Genomic DNA, 24826 nt, shown 5'->3' with positions numbered 1-24826 from the left:
ACCCGCGGAAATTCAAAATTCGCGATACTTTTTGAACAAACCTCGTACTTACACTATATTTTCACATTTATTGCTATACCATCCGCGTGAGCTGCGTAGCCGCTAGCTGCTTGTCCGCTCGACACACATTCTACTCGTACTTTCTCATAATAAAAGATGATGATTACTATAGATATGTAAGATATGTAAGCATAAAACATTTTAATATAAAATAACAGTAATAATATGAATTATTTAGCATACAATAGTAGACATGTATTTCTTAATTTTTTTGTTTATTATGAAAATATACATATAATTTTTGATCAGTCAGTGACTTTGATAAGAAATGGCATTCAAATCGTACGTTTGATATTTGTTTGATTATTTGTGATATTCGCTATTCTTTAAGAAAAGTTAAGATTTATTAAAAAAGGACAGGTCTACAATAGGCAGTAGATTCATACGAAGTAAGAATAAGAAAATGACCAATTATATTCGAATGTAAGGAGAATAATTGACTATGATTTGTTAATTTCTTACTTTTATTTCTTATAAACGTTCTCCTACTGCCTATTGCAGACCACGTTTACAAGTGTAGTAAGTCTTAAGCGTAAAAAATTGACTAATCACATTCGATTATTTATCTATAATTCTATTGTAATTAGTCAATGTTTTACGTTTAAAGCTTACTACATCTATTGTAGACTCAGCCTAAGACTTGAGCAGAGAGGAAATTGACCAACCAATCAGTATATTTCTTTAGATTTATTCTAAAAGATAATAGAAATGACGATAAATTTAGCCTTAAACAGAAGTAACTAAGATTCCAACTGTTTGAGATTTAGTTATTTCTGCTTAAGACCAAATTTACTATCGTCTTTTGGAATTCGTAAACTTAAAGCGGGGCTTACAATCAGAATTTGAGCTCTAAGCTTTAAGAAATTGACCAATTACAGTTGATTATTTTCCTCACATTCGTCTATGATTGGTCAATTTCTTAAGGTTTAAAGCTTACATTTCCATTGTAGATCTCGCTTATGTCTCAGTCTACAATAGATGCTTTAAGCTCTAAGCCCTAAGCTTCAATCAAACTATGGACTGAAGATTTAGATAGAATTGAAATTTGACCAATCAGTGTAGAATTCACTAAATTTCACTAAACCTGAATTCAGTTAACTTTACACTGATTAGTTAAATTCAATTCAATCTCAATCCACAATCCGTAGTCTGACGCGGGTTTTAAGAAATTGACTAATCACAGTCGACTTATATAGTCGAAGAATCAATTATGATTAGACAGTTTCTTAAATCTTACGCCATAAATTGTCATTGTAAACCCCGCTTAAGTCGTAGTTTACAATAGATATTTTAAGCTTTAAGCCTAAGAAATAGACTAATCACAGTTAATTATTTATTCTTTTCACATTCAACTGTGATTGGTCAATTTCTTAAGGTTTAAAACTTAAAGCACCTATTGTAAATCGAAACTAAAGAAATATATTGATTAGTTGATCAACTTCCTTATTGCTTAAATCGCGTTCGAGAATCCACACAGTGTGTACATCACTAGGCACCAGCTGTTCTAAAACATTCAGGCTATATTCGTAACTGAAGTCACGAAAGCGTACCAAAGAGTGATGTTTTCGAATATAGCCTGAATGTTTCAGAACAGTTGGTGTCCAGTGGTGTGCACGCAGTGTGGATTCTCGAACGCAATTTTACTGTATTCATGTCCACGTTCGTCCGAACGTTTAATTTGCAACTGTTGAAAGTTTTTTGAACTGAGATTGGATTATTCTTTTAGATCTACAGGAATAATCCAATGCCAGCACAAGAAACTTCTAACAATTGCATATTAAACATTCTGCTGAACGCGGCCTATGTGTGAAAACGTTTATAGCGCGTAAATGCCCAAATCTTACCGTGTCACTCTTTATCGCCCGTGTCGCCTCTGTCTCTTCTTGGAAAGCACCAAAAAGCAAAGTTACACATTCATTCAAGACGATTTATCTAGGATATAAAAATCTTACAAGATATTACAATATTCTAAATTTGTAATCATTTATATATTTAAAAAATAACCTTTATTTATACATTTATAATATAAGACATTATATATACATAGTATGTCATTGAAATGGAATATTTCTCTGTCAAAGAAAATGATTGTTCATCACAAAAATCATCACGAAAAATTGGTTTATTTTTAATTGCAGCTACAGGTTTGTTATTTCGTATTAATGGTTGCGTTCCGAAAACACCACGGTTGAGTAATTCTACATAATTGGTGTAAATTTAGAGATCTAACAATAAAGACCACTGACTGTTTATGCTTTCTAAACGCAGCCAATGATCTTGTGATAATTTGTATGTTAATTATATGTATATCATGCCTGTTACTACTTGCTATAGGTGGAATTGCAACAGCAATTAGTGTTGTGTGTTTTCCATTTATAAGTCCAGCATTTCGGAAAATATGTTTACCATATGTACCAGCTACACATCAACAGATAAAAAATATTACCAAAGCATTAAATGGCCGTTCTGGTTCCTTAATTGATCTTGGTAGCGGAGATGGACGTATTGTAAGTATAATTTAAAAATGATGAAACGAATAAAATTATATATAACATACTACTAATGTAACAAAGAAAATAATTTTAATTTTTAAATAGGTTCTTACAGCAGCAAAGCTTGGCTTTAAAGCTCATGGCATTGAATTAAATGCTTGGCTGGTATGGTATTCGAGATTGAAAGCATTCATAAATGGTTTGTCACAAAATACTGCTTTTTTTAAACAAGATTTATGGAAATATAATCTGAAAGAATACAACAATATTATTATATTTGGTGTAGATCAAATGGTACATATATCTTTCAGTATTTATTATAACTTTTGCAATCTCTAAAACAGATACAAAGATTATAACACCTTTACAGATGGAAGATATTGAAAGAAAGTTTAATAATGAATTAAACAAGGATTCTTTTGTAATTGCATGTAGATTTCCTCTTCCTAATACGCATCCTATTATGACAATTGGACATGGAGTTGATACTGTTTGGGTTTATAGAGTACCTCCGAAACAAATTTGAAGTAACAAATATATTTCCAAGTTGGACTCTAGAAAAGGTTAAGTTATTTACGAGATATATTTAATACTATATATTTATTAAAATATAAGATATATGGAGTATTTATAAAATCATTATNAATATTCTTTTATATATATAAACTAATTTATACACATAATTTTACTTATTTTTTCCTAAATTTAATATGCTTTGGATGCGTACAAAATTTTCCTACAAATAAATGATTCATATGAATTGTTTTACATTTTGCACTTGATATTTTTGTATAAAGCTATTTTCAATAAAATTCTGAAACGCAACAAATACATATAGTTGAGTTTTAAATATAAAAAAATTAATTATATATAATTATGCAAATATACAATACAGTCCCTGGCCATATTACTAAACGCATCTTAATTTTTACATTTCATTGACTTCTGAGGACCAGCTTTATAATATGATCATTTATTGATCAAATTAAGAAACCATTATTCTATAAAGGATATTTTTTATAACGTCATTTCATTTGGCTGTTACAATGATCTTCAACAAGTGTAAACTTGCGTCAATTACATTGTTGATAATAACGAGAATAGACCTAAGTTTTGAGTGCGTCAATTGAAATTTAGTTTTATTTTTGTTTATTTGTGACTTGAAACTGCAAATTCCTTGCTTACTAATGAAATTCTTGTGTAAAAAATATTAATATTTACAAAGATTATGGATAAAACAAGTGATTTGACACTTCAGAAGGTTGCAGAGGTAAAAGCGCTATTTGACACTGAAAATTATTCCAATCGAGTAAAAATAAAATCAGTAGCTTTTCTTTTCCTAATTTGCATTCTCTTGAAGAATCAAGGGATGTCTAAATATGACCAGGGACTGTACATCTTAATTATTTAATCATTTATCTGTAATAAAGAATTGAGCAACAAGATTAAAAATTCCAATAACAGGTATGCTTAAATGGATTAATAGAGTGCACACAGTTAATTTTCCTTGTCTCTTCAAAATCGACAAATGTAATAAACTTGGTAAAGTAAAAACGTAAATCAATCCACTTAAAGCGCCATTATATCGAGTGATGGTTCCAACATATGGCACAAACGTGGCAAACAAAATACATATAGAAACCAGTAAAAGATTAATAAGAAGCACTAAACTCCTATTACATACTGTTTTACATATCGATGAGATCAATTGTATACGTAACATGTATGCGATCAATGGATAAATAGTCAATAATTGGAAAAGTAGTACTATACGAACGCCTATGGTAAGACCGTCCCATTTTTGAAAATTGTTCAATAAATTCTGCAAAATATAAAACGAACTCAGTTTAAAAGCGTCTTCTATAGCAATACATATATGTATATATTTCTTGTATAATGTTTATGTAAATTCTATATTACTTACATCTTCTATGCATGATTTAGGTAGAGGAAAGCAAATGTAGAACACCAATCCTAATATAATATACGTTACTGTGACGAGAATATATGCTATAATTAAATCCCTCCCCTAAAAATAAAATCATTTCCACTTAATTTGCATGAATATTTAATTAAAAAAATGGAACTTAAAGGTATCTTACGTTATTTTTTTGATTGCGATTATTTTTCACTATACTGATTATAATATTGTGGATGAAGAATGACATCGACAACATTCCCGTAAGGGCCGGAAACGTAGGTCGTATTATCCAACTTGTTTCCCACTCTATTCCCCTCATATTTACGCCCCAAGATGTGGATTTTATTATGACGAAAGCAATCAAATATACAACTGACACTGTTCCTACAAGATATATATTAAAGATTTAACTCGATATAATTTGTAAATTTTAGTCGAAAATCTGAATTTTGTATTAAAAAGAAAGAAAGCAAGAAGTAAATATATACATAAATAATATACTCACCAAGAGAATTAAACTTTGTAAAAAATGTCGTACTGTTAAAATTCAGTAAAGGAAATATCAATAGCCCTAAAAATACAGGCACTGTCGCATGTAGATCCCACGCTGGTCCTAGTGCGTCGAATGTTTTCTCGTAGATTATAATAGTATCGTTATCACTGTGGACTTCTTTCTTCGGGCATAGAACTATAATTGAATTGAACAAAATTGGACAATACACATGAGAGATTCTTGAGTAAAAATGTATACACACCTTCCGTATGCGAAATATTCTCAGGTACGGAATATTTTGACCAACCAGCTATGTTATCTACAAACAATATACTTTACTATGCACGTTTTTATCTTTACTTGAAAATCAGGTTCCTTACCATAAATAAAATTAACGCTATTATACAGGAAATTAGCCATCAATATCCAGTAAGCTATAGTTGCACCCATCAATACGGTAATACTAAAGATTCTGGCGATATATTCGGCCCATTTGTTAAGATATATTCGGCTTAAATCTATGATTTCTATATTTTCACCTCCACCTTCGTGAACATGTAACGAGACAATTAATTTTACAATATTACATATATTGATTTGTCACGCAGGAAAAAATTCCTCTCACCGTGATACTCGTATGCGGCTATAAGACGATAAGCAGTATACAGGCACAAGCCGCTCATCATGAAAATAATGATGATTCCAGGAAAGAAACCGGCCATTGCGATTCCCCACGGCATCGTTAATAACGACGAGCCAAGTATTGTGTTCCATATTGAAAATCTACGAATGCAAATATTCGTAAATTTATATCGCCATAATATTGTTTACAGATATGACAAAATATACAACGTCCATTGAGTTTTTCAGGTAGTTGATAATTTCAGTCGAAAAAGCATATATTTAATATCGATGTTAGAGAAGGAGAGAAGAGTCGGTGAGCCCCGAATGTAAAGCGGGCGGTACGCGCCCGGCGGAGCTGGCGCGGCAAGTCAATGGCTAAGGGCATTCACCTTCTCGGGGCTGGCTGTCTGTTGCCCGGGCAACAGACAGTGCGGTAACCCCTTCGGGCGTCGCGCCCTGTTTCAGACGCTCCGCACCGCGCGCAGCCGACGAGCTACGAGGGAGACGAACGGCGCGTGTTAACAGTTTCTCCGAAAACAAGCGCCGTCTCGGTCGAAAGGCAGAAGCGATGCGCGAACAGGGAGATTCCGGAAAGTCGAGCGACGCGACACGACGCTTGTCTCTCAGAACGAAAGTCAGTGATTAGTTCTTTTCGATGAAAGGTTCGTTCGAGGCAAAGCCTCGTTTCCAAGGAAGCTTTCATAAGCTCGCAGCAAGGTCAACGTTCATGCGAATGGTGAGTTCTGTTCCAAATGATGCGATGATCTGTAAATAACATAGCCGTCAAGAACGTTTGTGAGCGTCTAGGATGATCACTTATTTAGGTTATATCAGTCACATGTAGATTGTCGTGTGTATACATATATGTGAATCATCGTGTGATTGTGCTCACAACTCATCAGAATTCAGAAATTAAATATAATCAGATTTAAGTCATCAATTTGTTTATTGGCAAATAACCATCAATTCATTGCTATTTCTGATATCGTATTTTATGCAAGATATCGATTAATCTGGAAAGCTCTAGTCTCTGAGTTTAAGATTGACGAATGTACCTTTCATTTGAAAAAAAATGCCATTTTGTGACATATAATGAGATTATCAAACTTTGCGTTATTTTTCTATATCATATAAACTATCAATTATTCCATATAAGCGCGTAATATTATTTAATATTAAGTAATATTTCTGAAATATTAATAGATGGTTATATGTCCACCCTTAATAATAATTAGAAAATAATATTATTTAGTGTTGTTGTAATATTATATATTTTTTTAAATATTCAGCTCTAGATATATATAATGTGCATAATTGCAGTTTTTTTATTCCAAATCTATTGCAGTATCAATTGTTTTATTATATAAATAAAGTCGAAATAATTTCGTGTAAAAATACGTTTTGTACTATAAAAAATTATATATTTCCTATATTATCATTATTTTATTTCTTTAATATTCTAAGAACATTTTTATAATACAACAAGAATATTATGTGGACATATAACATCAATAGAACATTCTTATAATATTAAAAAGATATCATATAACATTCATAGAATATAATAAGAACATTATCTTAATATTTAATAATATTCGTATAATATATTAGGAATATTACACATCTTATAGGATATTATAGGATATATGAGCTAATTTTTGTTTCGTATAACTGAATTTCATCATGTACGCGACACGCAGCATTTATCTCAATAACTGCTTTTTGAAAGACGAGATTACTTGAAAACGATAACGTTTGAAATATAGCTTCGCCATGTAGTTTCACCACAATGTATTGTCGCTAGTGATGTAAAAAGAATCGATGATGCGCGCTGATGCAAGTTTGGAGTTCGCTACCATCAGCCATCTAGGGGAGATAAATGAACGCGTCATGCCATGAAAAAAATTTACGAAGATACTGCTGTCGGAACGTGAACAGAAAATATGATAAATAACGCGAGATAAACATTATAGTTTACCATTGATAAACTTTCACATTAATTTCTATTTCTACTTGCATTTATCTTCCTTTTTGGTACTCTATGAGCACGTGATGTTATTTAATATTAAATAATATTCTGAGCATATTCTTAGAATATTAGACTAGATTAGAATATTCTAATAATATTCTAGTAATATTATTTAATATTAAGTGATATTTTTGGAATATTAATAGATGGTTGTATGTCCATTCCTAATAATTAAAAAAAAATTTAATGTTATTGTAATATTTTGTATCTTNATAACGTATATGTAATATATATAATTGCGATTTTTTATTTCAAATGTATTGCAATACCATGTTGCTTTATTATATAAAGTTGAAATAATTTTATATAAAAATACATTTTATTATATTAAAAAAATGATTAAAATAAAAAAAAAATATATATAATTTTTATATTCTTTTTATTCTATTCTATTTTTATTTTTATTCTAAGGGCATTTTTATAATATGCTAAAAATATTATATGAAATGGACATATAATATCAATAAGGCACTCTTAGAATATTATAAGAATATTATTTTAATATTTAACAATATTCATATAATATTCTCGGAATATTACGCACTTATAAAGTATATATTCTCGAATATAGTTGATATGACGAAGTAATAGTCTCTAAATTCTCTCTCTCTCTTTCTCTCTCTCTCTCTCTCTCTCTCTCTCTCTCTCTCTCTCTCTCAACATTAGTTATAGGCCATTTCAAAGAGTATATGGCCCCAATATCACTCAATGTTAGTAAGGTGTGCGTACAGAAAATATGCTCTGCTAAAGTAGAACGACTTCGTCAAAAATAGGTGTTTCTACAATTAATAAAGTCGAACACATGCGCACTCCCGGGCTACCGAATAAAGATTCTCTAAATTCTGAAACACTTGCTCCAGAAGTTGTCGATAGTTTGTATCAAGTTTTTTTGAGTTTAGATGCGGTTTATTTATTTATCTATTTATTTTTTGAATTGGCTACACCAGTTCAAGAAATCTACGCACATTGAAGTGTAAGAATCTCGTACGTACGCTTCAATGTATATGTATATTTCTTGAACTGCAACCAATTCAGCTAAAAAAAACAGACCAATAATATTGTCGCGAAAGTTGTTACTATATATATAACATATCGATTGGTAATAGAAGAATTAATAAGTCACAGTCTGCTGTTGTGACTTTAGGTAATTTTGTTGCCGGTAGTGCTTAAAAAAATCAACGTGATGTTTTTATATATATAATTAATTATATTTATTATTCAGAGCAAAACTCAATAATTTTATTCTCAAATTTATAGTAAAAAAATCTATGTGAGTTAATGGAATCGAAAATTCTTTTCACATTTTGGCTACGAGGTAACTCATTTCGTAGTCAATAAGTCTGCTCTTTGTCGCTTAACTAGTGCACACTTTTGGAATTTTAAAAGAAACAAATATATAATTGTGATTTCGTATGAAAAAAAAATAGAAATAGAACTAGTATAAGCTAGTATAATCAGTTCAGCTATAAGGAACGGACCAAATGTGTCGAATGAGATATTCTTTAGATATATATATAATTAATTATTATACAAGATGTTTCTTAAATACTGTTCGTTACAGAATATATCTAGACTGAATGTTAAGGAATGAGGATCGAATTACACGTAGAACATTTATAGTCGCTGTTTTGTAAGAAATTAATGACTATAGGCCCGTATTCATAGTCGGATCTTATTTTTAAAACCGTCTTAAATTTGTCTTCAGATGTTTTGTGATGCATTTCATTGACTTCGAGACATTTGAAGATAAACTTAGGATGGTTTTAAATACAAGACCTGACTGTGAATACCGGCCATAGGAACATGGTTTAAATAGTCTATCTCAAACTTGTACGCCAATGGATGGAATCTCATTTTTTTGCAATTTTTATTATATATTTCATTGATTATGTACAAAAAAGTATTTTTGATAGATTTCGATAAAATCATTAGAAGATATTTGCGAGATATTAAGAAAAAATCTTATGGAATTTTTAACGTTTTATATTTTCGAAAAGATTATATGGTCATATGAACTTTTATATACAGGATGTCCAAAACTTTTTAATCAATTGCTCATATGAAGGTGGAACAAATTAAACTCAGCAAAAAAGTCCATTTGCAAATAATATGAACATTTTTTAAATTATTTTTTAAAGAAGCCTCTATACATGACTATTTTCAATCATTAATAACTCGAAATTTTGCATAGTTGTTTGCGAATTGTAGAGGACTTTTCTATTCACTTTAACCCGTTCTTTACACGAGTGATTGGCTGAAAAGTTTCGGACACGTGTACGCACGCATTTACATATATACATAAAAAATATAGAGTTTGGAGAAGGACATAAGTTGATGACTTTTGTACTTCGTTGTATAGTGAACAATTTAAACTCATTTAAAGGTCAATTTTATTTTTTTTAAATAGAATCACATAGTTTTCTTAAAAAAAATCGGTTTTTCTGTTCATTCTCCATATAAAAATACTAGAGTAAAATTATCGAAAAGTAAAAACTTTTCGAGATGTTTTATTTTTTATTCTGATATTTTTCGGCATATGAAATATTTCATAAAGTATTCACTTTTCGATAATATCACCTTAACATTATTGTATGTAGAATGACAAGTGGAATCGATTGCCATAATATAGAGAAATGACAAAAAAAATTAATTGCATTTTATAAATGTATTTCTCTCATATTATTATGTAGAAAAGTGTTAAGATGATGTTATCGAAAAGTGAAGTTTTTTGAGATATTTCATATCTTCCATTGAAAATATCGGATTTAAAATTAAAATATCTCGCAAATTACTCATTTTTCGATTATTGTATTCTGGTACTTTTATGCGCAGAATAAGTAAAGGAATCGAATTGTGATAAAAAAAATTATACGATTCTATTCAAAGAAATAAAGTTGACGTTGAAATGTTCTTGAATTATTGACCATACAAAAAAGATCACTACTTTACCCTCTTAAAACCTACAACTTTTGTCTGAAATATTTTTCTTTAAAATGCGTTGTTCAAGAGATATCTGAAATTGTTATTTAAAATGGGACATTCGATACATATATATAATTTTTCTTTGGTATTCTATATAACAATCGGGATGCTAGGTCATATAATTAACGAAAATATTTAATATTTCATCGTCAATATATTTAATATACGTAAATATATTTAATCGGAATCTCGAGATGCCGAACCTGGTCGCGTTATTTTCCTGTTTTTTTTTTTTCAACAAATTTACGCGGAGAGAGGCGAGCGATAAATCAATTTATAATCATTCTTAATTTTCTGTTTATCCATATTCGAGGACACTACTTACTTTGGATAAAAATGTATCAATGATTACGTTAGGCCAATCATCAGTGCGCTGAGATCTTTGTATAAATAGTGACGTTATCTCAAAAATATATCCGATACCACATCGGCCTTTGATATCTCAAAGTTACTTACATAGTGACCAACGAGTTCTGTTTAGGTTTAAGGTCTTTGTGTGAAACTGCTACGATATCGGGTTGAAACTGCAGCGATCCAGTTTTGAAATCTCTCTCGAGCGCGTAATTATTCACATCGGATTTTTCACTCACCAATATCTGAAAACGAGAATGCGATGCGCGAATACTGTTATCGACAATCTAGATGAAAATTATTTTTACCTCATCACTTTTATATTGTCTTTTTACCAGATCGACGTTGTAATTCTTCTCCTGACCGAGATCCGCCGTTACGGAAACGAACAATTCATTATCCAGCGTCAGAGATGATGGCCTTTTCGGCATCAGGGTTGTACTAGCGGCGTCGGCGCTCCCATATCTAACGAAACAATAAAAGATAATAATATTAACGACAGACTTATATATTCATTTGGCAAAATGGCTTGAACATCTTTTCTTTCACGTACTTCCAAACGTACTCAATATCCAACAGAAGAATTTTTGCTTTTGAGTGATTTTCAAGTAGATTTTCTTATTGGATATTCAGATATTCAGATGCGTTTCAAAAAAGAAAGAAATGTTCGTACCGCAAACAAGCATATACAAATAATACATATCCAGTCGTGAAAGTTTATATGTACCTATGCAAATATACATAAGGTATACATATATATTCTTGCGACTGTGATGTAAATGTAATTGTTCCGTCTGAAGAATACTGTACTTGAAATATCGGTCGGCCGGATTTAAGTCATTTGTTTCGGAATCACCGAACAATACCATCGGCTCTAAGTTGGTGCGGGATTTCGAAGGAAGCAGCGATGTGCTCTCGGATTCGTTACCTCGTGGCGGAGTTTCACTGCTCCGGGAAATATGAGATTTATACATAATATGTCTCTGACAAGACCTACTGGGGTTTCTGTAATAAAAGCTTCATTTAAATCTGTTGACTTTACGTCAGTATGCAGTTTTATAAAATATAGAAAATGCAAAATATGACAAAATATAAAAGTACGTACTCACTTAATATACTCAATGGTTAAGCGACATGCATCTTATGCTTTATTGAAGTGTTATCACACTCGACAAGGTCTTCTTTCGTGTCATGTGTTATCATTTTTTTTAACGGAAGTATTAATCGTTCGTAAGAGATACAAGCAGAGTTAGTGTAATCCTTATAATTATTTATTTTATAATCTGATATTTGAATATTTTAATTGTATTCCTCTTATAATGCGTGTATATTTAAGCAAGTTATGTATTAAATATTCTTTGAATCTGAAGAAATATCTATTTACGCGAAGAAAATGAAAAATACGAGAAAAATTATTGCATGACAAGAGAGTGACGTCCGATATCTCATTGAGTCGCCGTTAAATTGACGCNCTCTTTTTTTTTTTTTTTTTTTTTATACAGTCAGTCGACCGATTTCTCCGTATGCCATCACTGCAGGATAAACGACCGACGATAACAACAGCTTTTGAGTAACTTGAAACGGACACTTTGTTTCAGTGGATTGGACAGTGCGTGTTTCTGCCCGCGTGGTCGGTTAGAAAACTGGCTTTTCGTGTAAGTCCGCCTCCGGTTTATAAACTCGCCAACTTTATATCAGTCATCCTTGACTCAACGCGCTCCCTCCACACGCATTTTTCATCGGATGTCGTATACGAATCGGCGACAACGCTAAAACTCGGATTGACGACGTCGATCGTGACAAAACAATTACGCACTCGTAACGCTTGGACGGATTCTTTTTTTTCTCTCCTTTCTCCGACGATGTTCCGTGATTGCGTGACTATAAAACGTACACGCTGAGATAATAGCTTCGGTGGCTGACGTAAGTGCGGTTCTCGCCAATTTGCGAGTCTCTTTCATCGTTTTGTGACAAAGTTGAATGCATTTAATCATCTTTATTCCCTTCCATCCTAAAGTTCAAGACACCAATATTTATTCATTTCTATTCTTGTTTGTTAAAAGGATAAGAGACAATCTATCCTTTAATTAATCCACGAGTCATCGACGCGATTCCGTCGAAATGTGACCTCCAAGTTTTTCTCAGGAGCAGTTACTTGATCTTTTATCCAGGATTAAGACACTTTCAATAGAAAATCATGAAATCGGAGACTTTTGTGTTCTGTATAGAAATGTTGAAATGTCCTGAATGCATTAAACAATGCGCAATTAAACAGGTACATGCAAACCTTTTTTGACCATTTTATCGTTTTTCTGTATATGGGATAGTAAGTGAGATATTGGTCTGCTCGATCCACTCCCTTCATGTATTTATTGTAGTCTAATATACTTTCAGGTTTTTTTATTGGGCAATTGGTTTTCCTGCATTTTTTTTAGTATCAATCAAAGTGACATTATGTATTGTAGAGACCATCCGTATCATTTTGGAAAAATGCAGATATGATAATATTTGTCTAAATCTATTGCGGGTCATCGTTTTGCGAAATATGGGAGTTTCTATCAACGGATTCGTTGACCAATAATCATCTATTTTTGCTTTTTTTACAATTTCCATAAGAATAGCAAGCCCAAACCATTTCCTAAATTCGGTTGCCGTAACGCTGACCAATTTGGCACTTTTTTTACTTATTTTCCTTCTGTGGCAATTTTGATCATAATACTTGTTTGTTTCGCTGCTGATATGTTCGAATAAATCCTTCCCAATAAATAATTCGACTATGTCCTCGACGCTCTGTGTTTCTTCGGGAAATACGTTTGGGCCCGGAAACCCTTCAAATTCCTCATTGGTTCTCGGTAAATCGGCATCTGACCACGGTACACTATCGTCTTCTTCTGATTCATCCGAATCCCTTGGCAACCGTACCGTTCGCCGAATTCTTCTTGTAAGAACTTCACTGTCTGAAGATTCTGCTTCACTTTCATTTGTCGGATCTGCAATGTCTTCTTCCCAATCCGCAATGTCGATTGGAACGTCAAGTCGTCCGCGCATTCCTCGTAAATAACAGTGTCTTCTCCTTCGTCTGCCATGATAAATGGGTACAAGTACTCATAAAAAAAAACACTTGCTGACGTATGTAACTTATTCCACGTAAAGCTGTACAGCTTTGTGCTAAAAATACTGTACCGAGACGGTACGGAACAAAAGCAACAACAGAACCCCACAGATCATCAAGAGAATGCAAAGGATACTAAAGTGTTGTCGTCGGCCACTGGGCGATACCGTGCGCACGACACCATTGCAATGTTGCCGGCCGCCGAGCGATACTTTGCGCGCGACACCACTGTGGTGTCGCCGGCCGTCAGGCAATACTTTGCGAAGGTCATTACTGTAGTGTCGCCGGTCGTCGAGCGATACTTTGCGAAGGTCACCACTGTGGTGTCGCCGGACGGCATAGTGTTAATATTTATAGACCTTAAGAGTTTCTGTACAATTACATGCAGGATTTCTCTGAATTTTACAACTACTTTACGCGAAACACTACGTCTACTATTATACTACTATACGTCTCTTGATGTCGTTCAAATTCAGCGCTCGTACAATCTACAATTGTATCACATGTAATATAATCTACAATTGTATCACATGTGATCAATGACCACTGACGTCAAAGAAACCGACTGTCGCAACTATATGTAATTAAACTATGACTACGAATTAGAGATTGAAATTGAATTGAACTTTGCCAATCAATGTAAAGTTAATTGAAATCAAGTTTAGTGAAATTTAATGAACTTTGCCCTGACCGATTAAATTCAAATTCATTCAATTTAATCTCAATCTTTAATCCATAGTCTGAGAGAGGCTTTTTTACATGCAAAGGTTTAGGGGGGATTCACACTTTGACAGAAAAGTAAAAAAGCAGCAGTCAATCAGAACTTACGTTGGTAAATAAGCTAAGGTCTGTTTTTTTTCGAAACACTTTCTGCACTAGTGCACACCAGTGCAAAGAGTTTACACTAAAGCCTTCTTTTTATCGAGAATGTCGTCATCATGACGTCATCAACGTTGTTCGTTTTCGCAGTGCAACAGCATGTAGTGCAGGCAGTTCAGTGAACTGTTGCACTGAGTCAGGAGGTAGTGCGGTCGGTGCAGTGCATGAAAGTGTAGCTCGGAAGTGTATGTAAGCGTAACGGAAATTTATACGAAAAGTCTCAGGTAGATGATCAATTCACGAAATCATCTCACCCGTGATTTGATCAAATCTCCATTTTTATCATCTCCCTGCGACATATATAACCGTGAGTCATAGTGTGTGACGTCCAAATCAAATGCACCCTTAGTGTTTGTGTAAATTTCGTAAACCAGTGCAGCCAATTCAGCTAAAAAGAACAGACCACTTGTAAGATGGCGGTGGTATCCCGGTATCCGTGTCCTTACGTGTCATTGACAGGCAAAGTTCAGCCCGCTGGCAACAGTTATCGGGTGACCGTTGCGACAGCATATTCTCTTCTTAACCTATTTACTTGCCAGTTGAGACACGCAAGTTAGATATCGCGCTCTTTTTTTTTTATCGCAACGTTTTCTCTCGGTTGCAGAGCGAGTTTGCAGAAGCATGCCCATTACGGTGGCGAGTTTTACGGTGAATACTCGAGTATATGACGATCAAAAGCCGGGCACTTCGGGTCTGCGAAAAGCCGTAAAGGTTTTTCAGCAGGAACACTACACGGAAAACTTCGTCCAGGCGATATTGCACGCGCTGGGCGACCAGCTGCCCGGATGCACTCTCGTTGTCGGCGGCGATGGGCGGTTTTACGGGAGGGAAGCGGTGATGAAGATCATCCGGATCGCAGCGGCGAATGGAGTAAATATCCGATTTACAGAGCTAGATTTGTTAGAAAGTCTGTACTGTGCGATTAACATCGATATAAGTTACATACAAAAATATATTAGCGATTAAGAAAGAGCATCAAAGAAGGCAATGACTTCCATAAGCTTGAAATTTGATATCTGGAATCATATATTTATTTATATACAGCATATAGCGCATTCAAGGGTAGATTCCACTTAACGATCGCCAGCATCGTTTTTGTTTAACATCCAAGAGAAACAAGGATGGAATGATGATCCTTGAGTGGAATGCATCTCAAATTATGCCTGTATCATTAAAAAAAAGTGTGGCTTTCAAGCTTTTATTTATATTAAATGATTAATGGTACCGTGCTAATTTTATTTGAAAAATTAATCCAATTCAGTGTAATTTTCTTCATTATCATTCTTTTTATTGTAATTATATCACTATAAAAACGTTATATTTTTTTAGGTAGGAAAATTGATAGTTGGTCAGAATGGTATTCTCTCGACACCAGCTGTATCAACTATAATCCGAAAGTATAAAACACAAGGTGGGATTGTCTTAACAGCATCACACAATCCTGGTGGCCCTGACGCTGACTTTGGTATTAAATTTAATTGTGACAATGGTGGTCCCGCACCGGACATTGTGACAAATAAAATCTATGAAATTACTAAAACACTCAAACATTATAAAACTGTTTCCGACGTTGATATAGATATTGATACAATACAAACTGTATCAATTGATGTTGATGGTAAACCATTTATTGTCGATATAATTGATTCTGTAAATGATTATGTGGAACTTATGAAAGAGATTTTTGATTTTGCAAGTATTAAAAAATTACTGCAAGGTGGTATTGGTGATATGCCTACATTTCCAATTCTCATCAATTCAATGAACGGAGGTTAGACATTATATAATTTACATTTTGCTTCTATATAAAAGTTCCATAAATAGAATATTAGAAATTGAACTGTTTCTAATTTTCAGTTACAGGGCCGTACGTAAAACGAATATTCAGTGATGAATTAAACGTTGACAACACCAATTTAGTAAATATAAAACCGTTAGAAGACTTTGGTGGTATACATCCTGATCCAAATTTAACCTATGCTGTAGATTTAGTGTTGGCTATGAGGGATGGGCCGTTTGAATTTGGCGTGGCTTTTGATGGAGATGGGGATAGAAATATGGTAAGCAGTATCAATTGTAAAATCTGACGAAGCAAATTTAATTCGTATGAAATATTTTAACATTGATGCTTATATGCTCTTATAGATCTTAGGAAAGAAGGCATTTTTCGTTACTCCTTCTGATTCTTTAGCAGTGTTGGCTGCTAATTTAAAATTAATCCCCTACTTTCGAAAGACAGGTGTTAAAGGATTTGCTAGGTCTATGCCAACAGCTGCTGCTGTTGACAAAGTTGCCGCTAAGAACAATGTAGAGTTCTTCGAAGTTCCTACTGGATGGAAATACTTCGGTATGTAGGACAGGGTATCTACTACCTGGGAAAAGAATTACCGTCTGTAATTCTCAAGGCATTTTTGTTTATGCCTGGAAAAGTCAGGGAATTTTGAATGGATTTAATAGGTTTTTATGGAATTTTAAATAGACATTTGTCTGCAAGCCATGTTATTGCGTTATGCATAGACAGATATTATGTGGTTGACTGAATTTTACTTAATAACGTTTTCTTCATTAAAATTGTAGCAAAAGATGGTTCAGAATTTTTCGGCTTAATTTTTAAATAAGTTTAATTTTAATTAATTAAGAATAGCGAATATAAATCGTAGGCACGAACTTATTAACATTCTGTGTATGTTTTTATTTAAATATTAGCATTTCTTTATAGTAAATTCTCTTCTATATTTACATATATAATTTAAATATTTAATATTATTACGCGCGAGGGTGGCAGCGCACTGTTATACCAGTTTCCGAGTTCGCTTCTCAGTAGAACCAAAATGTTTTCATATGTTCGTGTCTTCTCTTCGATGGACTGGCAATCCATCGAGAGTATTTCTGCCAAGAAACTTCACTTAAATTGCTGTTCGGAATCGGCGTTAAAATTGTAGGTCCCATATATTTGTGTATAATCTACGTGTGCACCACAATAATATGCGTGTGAGGATCAGATAATGTCAAAAAGACTTCACAAGACCGATATTATTATAATATTATTACCCTGATATTTAGAGGACACTGATTTTACGACTAATTCAATACTCAATATTGAAGACAACGATTTTATGTTAGGCACAATTATGTTTAATTAAGACAGATATTTTCTTATTTTGATAGTTTTAAAAAAGTTAAGTTTTATAAAAGTTGCATTTTGTATTAGTTATGCATTACATAATGTCTTGTTTGTAACTTTTGAAAAAAAATTGAAAATTTTATGCAATATTAAATATTTATTTTGTAGAGCTCTTACAGTTTCTTTCCAAAATTTTCAAATTTAATCATTGAAACTCGAGCGATTCTTTATTTTGCTTTACGATTTATAACTTTTATGAATAGAAAGTATAAGTTAAATATTAAAGACACAATAACTATATATATTCATTTACAAGATACATTAAAAAATACTTTCATTTTACATCGAATTTTTAACATATTGCCTGAAAATTAGGGAATTCTCAAGGAATTTTTCTTTTTGGGTTTGAGTAGACACCCTGTAGGATCTTGTTTTGCAGTACTGAAAATTTATTTTCAATTTGTATTTTCTTAATGTGAATTTTAGGTAACTTAATGGATGCTGGAAATCTGTCGTTATGTGGAGAAGAAAGTTTCGGTACGGGTTCCGATCACATTCGTGAAAAGGATGGTATATGGGCGTGTTTGGCATGGCTCAATGTGATCGCAGAACTTGGAAAGTCCGTGAAGAATGTTTTATTGGACCATTGGAAACTTTATGGAAGGAACTTCTTTACTAGGTATATATCGATGGTCAACAATATATCCATATTATGTAATATTTTTTTTTTATTCAATAATTTTCTTAAACGATGTATCATTGTACATCGCAATAAGTGGCTAAGTGTGCTGCGAATTAAAATGAAAGGTAACCTATCTATACAGAGATTTAATACATTCGTAATTAATTAGTTAGTTGAAGTTCTTAGAGTAATAGTTTTATTATTAATACACAGAACAAGCAACGTGACCGAGGAATGTTTGTAACGCATATATTTTTAATTTTGACACTAGAAGTGCGTCAAAAAATTTGTAAACGTTTCACAGTGCGCCGCGAATGAAAGAAATTTCTAAATTAGTGTGTATTAATTCTTCCTCTTTTTTTTCTTCTGAATTTTTGAATAGACTTTTAAATAGACTTTATTGAATTCAGGTACGATTATGAAAATTGTGACTCTGGGAGCGCAGAAAAAATGATGCAGGGCATCGAAACTCTCATTCAAAATCCAGAATTTATTGGTAAAAAACTGCGATACGAGAATAAAGAATACATTGTTGAGAAAGCGGACAATTATTCCTACATAGATCCTGTTGATGGTAGCAAAGCTATAAAACAGGTATGTTTTGTTAATATATATATATATATATATTGCTATTAGAGAATTTTATATCCTTAAACTAGTTACATCGTTTTGTACGATAGGGTTTACGGATATTGTTTGAAGATGGTTCTCGTATAATATTCCGTCTATCCGGAACGGGAAGTTCTGGCGCTACTATACGTTTATACATCGATAGTTACGAGGATGATCCATCTACTTTCGAGAAAGAAGCACACCTAGTCTTAAAGCCTCTTATTAATATTGCATTAGAATTAAGTGAACTTCGTCAACACATTGGTCGTGATTTCCCGACTGTGATTACCTAAAATTTTATTTTTATTCTCTATTATTGCAAAATTATTATATTTTATTCGAAGGCTATTTACTCGGAGAAATTAAAAAAAAACGGGGAATTTATCAATGCAAATTTATTTAAGTTATAGAGATCGTCTGATTTGATTACTGTCAAATTCGCAAAGCAATAGCATAGTAATTGTTACTGGCGCCAATGAACGAATTTTCCATTTTTATAAAATGTTACCAGTTTACGATTCCATCCACATGAGATATATACATACCGTAAATATTGAATGAACACTATTCGATATGCATATAAGAAGTAACGAAAAAAAAAGACGTTTTAAGGTCTATATACTAGATATTTGTTAAATGTTATTGCTGTAATCGTTACCTTTCGATTCATATCGATTACAAGGAGACGAACTTATTTCAATTTCTGCTATTACTTTCAACCTCGAAACAACATTAGCATTGTTTTCGAACTATTAAGAAGTGACTATCTTCTTGNTATATATATATATATATATATATATATATATATATATATATATATATATATATATATATATATATATATATATATATATATATATATATATATATATATATATATATATATATATATATATATATATATATATATATATATATATATATATATATATATATATATATATATATATATATATATATATATATTTATAGAGAGAGAGAGAGAGAGAGAGAGAGAGAGAGAAACACGTGCATTCCCCGCGGTGTGTGAAAATATAATTTATAAAAGTCACGATTGAATGGACAGGATATATACATTGTCAATCTTCCAAAACATTATGTCTATCCATGATTCATCCAATATTCTTTCTATAGTTTTCATTCAATTTCATCCATAATTCCATAATGAAAACATTTTCACACTTTATTTTGGATGCCTTAAGAAAGAAAAAGTAAATGATGTCATTAAGTTGGAAATACGATCGGCTTGATAACGCAGAATTATTTTGTTACCAATTGTACAACTATTAAAACTCATAAGTATGTATACAAAAGAAGGTTTGGAGGCTGGACTTCTTCTCCCGATAGCATAATATTGGAGGATTAACAGAAACATAAATTTAATACTGTCTTGAAGGGTCGGTCTTTTCAACATTGCTTAATTATCCTTATCGCTCTGTTTACATAATAACAGCGTGCGCTACGAATTAAACAGATATATAAGATATCTATCTATCCGTTAAATCGATGATCACTTGATGCAAAGATGGAATGATTGGCCCTGTAAGTTGAATGTAGCATAATGAGTAATAATAAGCGTCTTTAATTTATCATGTTTTACACGCGCGCGTGCGCGTGAAGTAAATAATTTATTCATGAGTTTAGTAATCTCAAATCTATTTGTACAATGCTATAAATGGATATGTGGTAATGCTATTTCGGAATTATAGTACAGTTAAGTATGGTACAGTCTTTTTAATGTCAAATTTTTTTGTCGAAATTTATATTCGAATCTAAAATTGTATAGATTTTTTTTATGTTGATAAATTATATTCAGTAAAATATTCAGTATAAAGAATATCCAGTAAAATTGGAAACGGGGAAGATGTAAGTCCTTTTTTACAATCGATATTGTACAGTAGAATGTGTAAAATTGCATGTATAAAAAAATTATATCAACTCTATTGCAACACAGATGTGTAATACAGAGAGTAACGCTGAAATTTGTGTAGATAGTAGTGTATACAACTATAGAAATTTTCCTTTTGTCAAAGCAATTTCCATTCATTTTCATATCTTTCTGAAATTTTATTAATATTCTTGTATATTTTGATGAATTTTATATCTCCCAACTTTCTTTTTTGTTATATATATATATATATATATAGTTGCATTTGAATGCCAATAATTTTCTCAAATTCTTGCTACATCTGTTGTATAACATTAATGATTATAGCTTAGTTCTGTATTGAATATTGAAAGATATTGAAAGAAGCATGGATGCTTAAATTGGTGAATTCTCCGAAACCTGAGGAGAAGCCAAAAGAATTTGTACTTGTCTCAATTTTTTAGAATTTGATCCAAATATAGCGATGTAGATTGCAAACTCGTATTTAGCACGATACTCAGTGTCTTATATAGCTCGTAAATAATTAATTCTACAAAATGATACAAATGTTATGAGAAGATTTATATTTGCATCTTATTAAATGGTATTGTTTTCTTTAAAATTATATAAACCAACATAATTTACTGAGTATCTCGCTAAAAATAATCGATAGAGTAGAATACGTTAATGAAATTTGTATAAAAGAAACCAGTAGGGAGATCAGAGATTAAGATGTATGAATTTCTTCCGAGGATGGAACGGAATAAGCCCGGTTGAATGCGAAATTTTATATGTAACAATATCTCCATATAAGAAGAAATGAACAATAGATAGTAATAATACGCGAAATGTTCGATAGGTACGAGAGGCACATTATTGTACCAGACAAATTAGTAGATATCTCGGCTATAATTAATAACGACGACGCAGATGTATTTATATGCTATTTGTTTTCTTCGTTACTTTCACTTGGTATTTTCTTCTTTCTCTTTTCTTTTGTATGATATTTCGCTACGGACCTTCTTGTATATCTGAAGTATCACACAGATGCGTTTATTAAAAAAAATTACCTCTGTAAAGACGCGTGATCACGTTCATATTTCATTTGAAGAATCGGTGAGAGATTGCTAGGTGGCGATACGCTGCGACACAGAAAATACGGACGAAGTAATATAGTCTTTTTTTTTCTTCTTTTTTTTTTGTTTCACGAATAAAATAAACGCAGCGTGTTACGGAGATTCCGCAAGGCAATTATGTAAATAGTTGATGATGGTGAAGGAGGAGGCGAAGGAGGAGGAAGAGGGGGAGATACTTAGGGACCTGAGCCGACATACGCTCCCGTTCGATCTGTCGATTATGCTCTAGAGAAGTGTAGGAAGAAACGAGAATTGTATATATTCTCGAAGTATATACCCTCTAGGACATAATGAAGATCATTCGACGTGGCAGCGGTGTTACAGAGACCAGCATTGACTGCCGACTTACTATAAAGATATTAACCATGTAACATTTGTATCATAATCATAATAAATACTAATTATCATTATAAGTATGCGAATGCGGCGTGGCTGCTTGGAGTGCACGTGGCCCGAAAGATCTGTTATATATTGCGTCTTCTTATGTGATTTCCGACATTGAAATAAATTTCTTAATTTTTATTCAAAATTATTCGTAACGTTTCGTGGCGAACATATTTCAAATATTCTGATTTCGACGATTTATCGAGATGTCTTTAGTGTCAGCGTGCCATAAAGAAATATATTACAGTTAGTACGTACTCGCTTGTTAGATTCGGTGCTACAAATGCGACAAATTTTGTTCTCCATCTTTATGTCATGAATCAATGTTTACGAAATCAAATTTATGCTAAATGCAAAACGGGCGTACGGTTTTTCGTTAATTTTACAGTCATCGGACGTCTATGTTTAAGCGACTCGTACAATCTGAAAGTGGCGACAACCAATTTAACTTTTAATAAACTTTACTTCAGTACATAATCAGGTCTGCGTTGTGCTTTACCTTTTCAGCATATGTGCGTTCATAGCTCATAAAAATCGCAACGAGATGTTACAAAATAAAAATAATTCGTCGGACTGGACTGAGCTTCGACTCGTCCTGCAAATTTGATTTACGATCAATTTGCGGTCTCAATGTACAGTATCGCACGAATCCATTTTCAGTATATATTGAGTGACCTGCAAAATGCTTCGCAGAGACAAGTTGCGAATGATGAAAACAAAAACGATATAATTGACACAGGAAAATGAAAATACGCAATCGGGCTAAGTTTTTATCCTATTCATTTTTTACTTTTTTTTTTTAAGACACGAATAAAGGCAAGGATGCGTTCTTCAATAATTCATAGATGAAATCTCGGCAACTCTTATTGAAACATATTGACAATTTTCCCAGCGAGGAAGAAATTGGGTGGAAGTTGACGAAGGAAATATGTTTACAAACATGATATTGATGATGTATGAAACGCAGTAATCGAACTATACTACGTATAAGCGAATATATGGCCTCATAAATCTGAGAAATCATAACGGAGGTTGTCGATTTTCGAAACATGCCAAAAATTCTTTGAAAATTTAAAGTTACTTAATTCTTTCAAATTTCGCGATTTCAGAATTTGGACAGGTGAAAAGAAATACATGATATATAGAAAAGAAATGCGAAAATTCAAGTCAGGATCACTTCAAAAGTACTTCTGTTAATCTTGAAGTGAATCTTGAAGTGACAAAAATCGATTTCAAATATCATCAAAAAAATATATTTATAGGTTGTCCTAATATAAGAATACTTAAATATGTTTTTTGTTTTTAATGATATAAGAAATGTTTAGAGCACAATTTGAATGGTTTTGAAAGAGAAATACCATAGAAGGAAAATTTTTGACGGTCATTTTCTTCGATTTTTAACATTTCTCACATTATTAAAAACGAAGGAGATATTTAAGTATTCTACTTATGCTGGAACACCCTGTATAATTTCGCTATTCAAATGACAAAACTCGTGTCAGTCAATGAAATCACATTTTGTCTTTAAAGTGCTAATGAAAAGACAAGACTTCTGAAGACAGGATAATTTCAAAATTAAGATTCTAAACCTTGCATAGGAACCTCAGCTAATTTTCCTAGGGTCTATTTGAATACAAAATATCAATTTAGCAAGGTGAAAGATTTAAGTATTGGGTTGGCAAATAAGTTCGTTCGGTTTTTTAATCGGAGTAGGTTTACTCGTTCTGCTATCTCTTTTCCACAGCGCTATCGCACAACGCGTTTGCGCAGCTGAAAAGCGACGTTCTACCTAACCTATTTGTAAACATACGCCGGTTAATACCAGAGTATTGTGCGTACTGCACGGTTGCAAATATGGGAGAAAAGAACGTCCATTTTCGCTATATTTTACTTTTTTACTTCAAAAAAGGCAAACGAGCAGAAGCAGAAGAAGATTTGTAATGTGTATGGGGACGATGCTTTAACAGAACGTGTGTGTCAAAAATGGTTTGCCAAATTCCGTTCTGGAGATTTTGATGTTAGTGACGCGTCCCGTTCTGGTCGTCCAGCAGAGATTGATTCAGCTGTAATAAAGAATA

General features: G+C 32.5%; 3 protein-coding genes across 10 annotated transcripts; 2 read left to right on the top strand and 1 right to left on the bottom strand.

Annotated features, from left to right (window-relative positions):
• The first annotated feature begins 1643 nt into the window (after window positions 1-1643).
• Window positions 1644-4096, top strand: LOC106751913 (protein FAM173B). 4 transcript variants are annotated; one of them, XM_014633183.1, is made up of 5 exons: window positions 1644-1965; window positions 2199-2204; window positions 2395-2567; window positions 2658-2846; window positions 2923-3189. In XM_014633183.1, the coding sequence occupies exons 1-5, from the start codon at window positions 1890-1892 to the stop codon at window positions 3076-3078; spliced, it is 600 nt and encodes a 199-aa protein (XP_014488669.1). In that variant the 5' UTR covers window positions 1644-1889; the 3' UTR covers window positions 3079-3189. The 4 variants fall into 4 exon arrangements, with proteins under 4 accessions (XP_014488669.1, XP_014488670.1, XP_014488668.1 ...); XM_014633182.1 differs by adding an exon at window positions 4017-4096 and having other exon boundaries at window positions 1873-2204; window positions 2923-3115; XM_014633184.1 differs by lacking the exon at window positions 2199-2204.
• On the bottom strand, window positions 3193-12417 carry LOC106751911 (sodium-coupled neutral amino acid transporter 9-like). 3 transcript variants are annotated; one of them, XM_014633173.1, is made up of 11 exons: window positions 12058-12417; window positions 11763-11957; window positions 11261-11417; window positions 11058-11197; window positions 5592-5749; window positions 5347-5511; window positions 5229-5285; window positions 4979-5161; window positions 4655-4857; window positions 4477-4581; window positions 3193-4374 (listed from the first exon to the last, which is right to left on the bottom strand). In XM_014633173.1, exons 2-11 carry the CDS (start codon window positions 11924-11926, stop codon window positions 3964-3966), a joined length of 1743 nt encoding a protein of 580 aa, XP_014488659.1. In that variant the 5' UTR covers window positions 11927-11957; window positions 12058-12417; the 3' UTR covers window positions 3193-3963. The 3 variants fall into 3 exon arrangements, with proteins under 3 accessions (XP_014488659.1, XP_014488663.1, XP_014488660.1); XM_014633177.1 differs by having other exon boundaries at window positions 11288-11417; XM_014633174.1 differs by having other exon boundaries at window positions 12062-12417.
• LOC106751912 (phosphoglucomutase) lies at window positions 5777-20129 on the top strand. Of its 3 annotated transcripts, none has more exons than XM_014633179.1 (8): window positions 5777-6326; window positions 15548-15813; window positions 16273-16714; window positions 16801-17003; window positions 17089-17290; window positions 18554-18746; window positions 19160-19343; window positions 19430-20129. In XM_014633179.1, exons 2-8 carry the CDS (start codon window positions 15565-15567, stop codon window positions 19652-19654), a joined length of 1698 nt encoding a protein of 565 aa, XP_014488665.1. In that variant the 5' UTR covers window positions 5777-6326; window positions 15548-15564; the 3' UTR covers window positions 19655-20129. The 3 variants fall into 3 exon arrangements, with proteins under 3 accessions (XP_014488665.1, XP_014488666.1, XP_014488664.1); XM_014633180.1 differs by lacking the exon at window positions 5777-6326 and adding an exon at window positions 15335-15351; XM_014633178.1 differs by lacking the exon at window positions 5777-6326 and adding an exon at window positions 15367-15434.
• Window positions 20130-24826: the final 4697 nt, after the last annotated feature.

The sequence above is a fragment of the Dinoponera quadriceps genome, unplaced genomic scaffold, assembly GCF_001313825.1.
Source record: "Dinoponera quadriceps isolate SergipeBrazil2010 unplaced genomic scaffold, ASM131382v1 scaffold316, whole genome shotgun sequence".
Lineage (NCBI taxonomy): Eukaryota > Metazoa > Arthropoda > Insecta > Hymenoptera > Formicidae > Dinoponera > Dinoponera quadriceps.
The sequence above is the reverse complement of the archived record's forward strand: the minus strand, read 5'-3'. Positions and strand labels throughout refer to the sequence as shown.

Excerpts from the sequence above, each read along its gene's own strand:
- LOC106751913 (XM_014633182.1), top strand. The coding sequence starts at position 2,120 with ATGGAATATTTCTCTGTCAAAGAAAATGATTGTTCATCACAAAAATCA. Across the intron at positions 2,568-2,657 it reads GTAGCGGAGATGGACGTATT|GTTCTTACAGCAGCAAAGCT; the intron begins GTAAGTATAATT and ends ATTTTTAAATAG. Across the intron at positions 2,847-2,922 it reads TATTTGGTGTAGATCAAATG|ATGGAAGATATTGAAAGAAA; the intron begins GTACATATATCT and ends ACACCTTTACAG.
- LOC106751911 (XM_014633173.1), bottom strand. The coding sequence starts at position 11,926 with ATGTATAAATCTCATATTTCCCGGAGCAGTGAAACTCCGCCACGAGGT. Across the intron at positions 5,750-11,057 it reads CAGAACTCGTTGGTCACTAT|ATTTTCAATATGGAACACAA; the intron begins GTAAGTAACTTT and ends TTGCATTCGTAG. Across the intron at positions 5,162-5,228 it reads GAATATTTCGCATACGGAAG|TTCTATGCCCGAAGAAAGAA; the intron begins GTGTGTATACAT and ends ATTCAATTATAG.
- LOC106751912 (XM_014633179.1), top strand. The coding sequence starts at position 15,565 with ATGCCCATTACGGTGGCGAGTTTTACGGTGAATACTCGAGTATATGAC. Across the intron at positions 15,814-16,272 it reads GGATCGCAGCGGCGAATGGA|GTAGGAAAATTGATAGTTGG; the intron begins GTAAATATCCGA and ends ATATTTTTTTAG. Across the intron at positions 19,344-19,429 it reads GTAGCAAAGCTATAAAACAG|GGTTTACGGATATTGTTTGA; the intron begins GTATGTTTTGTT and ends TTTGTACGATAG.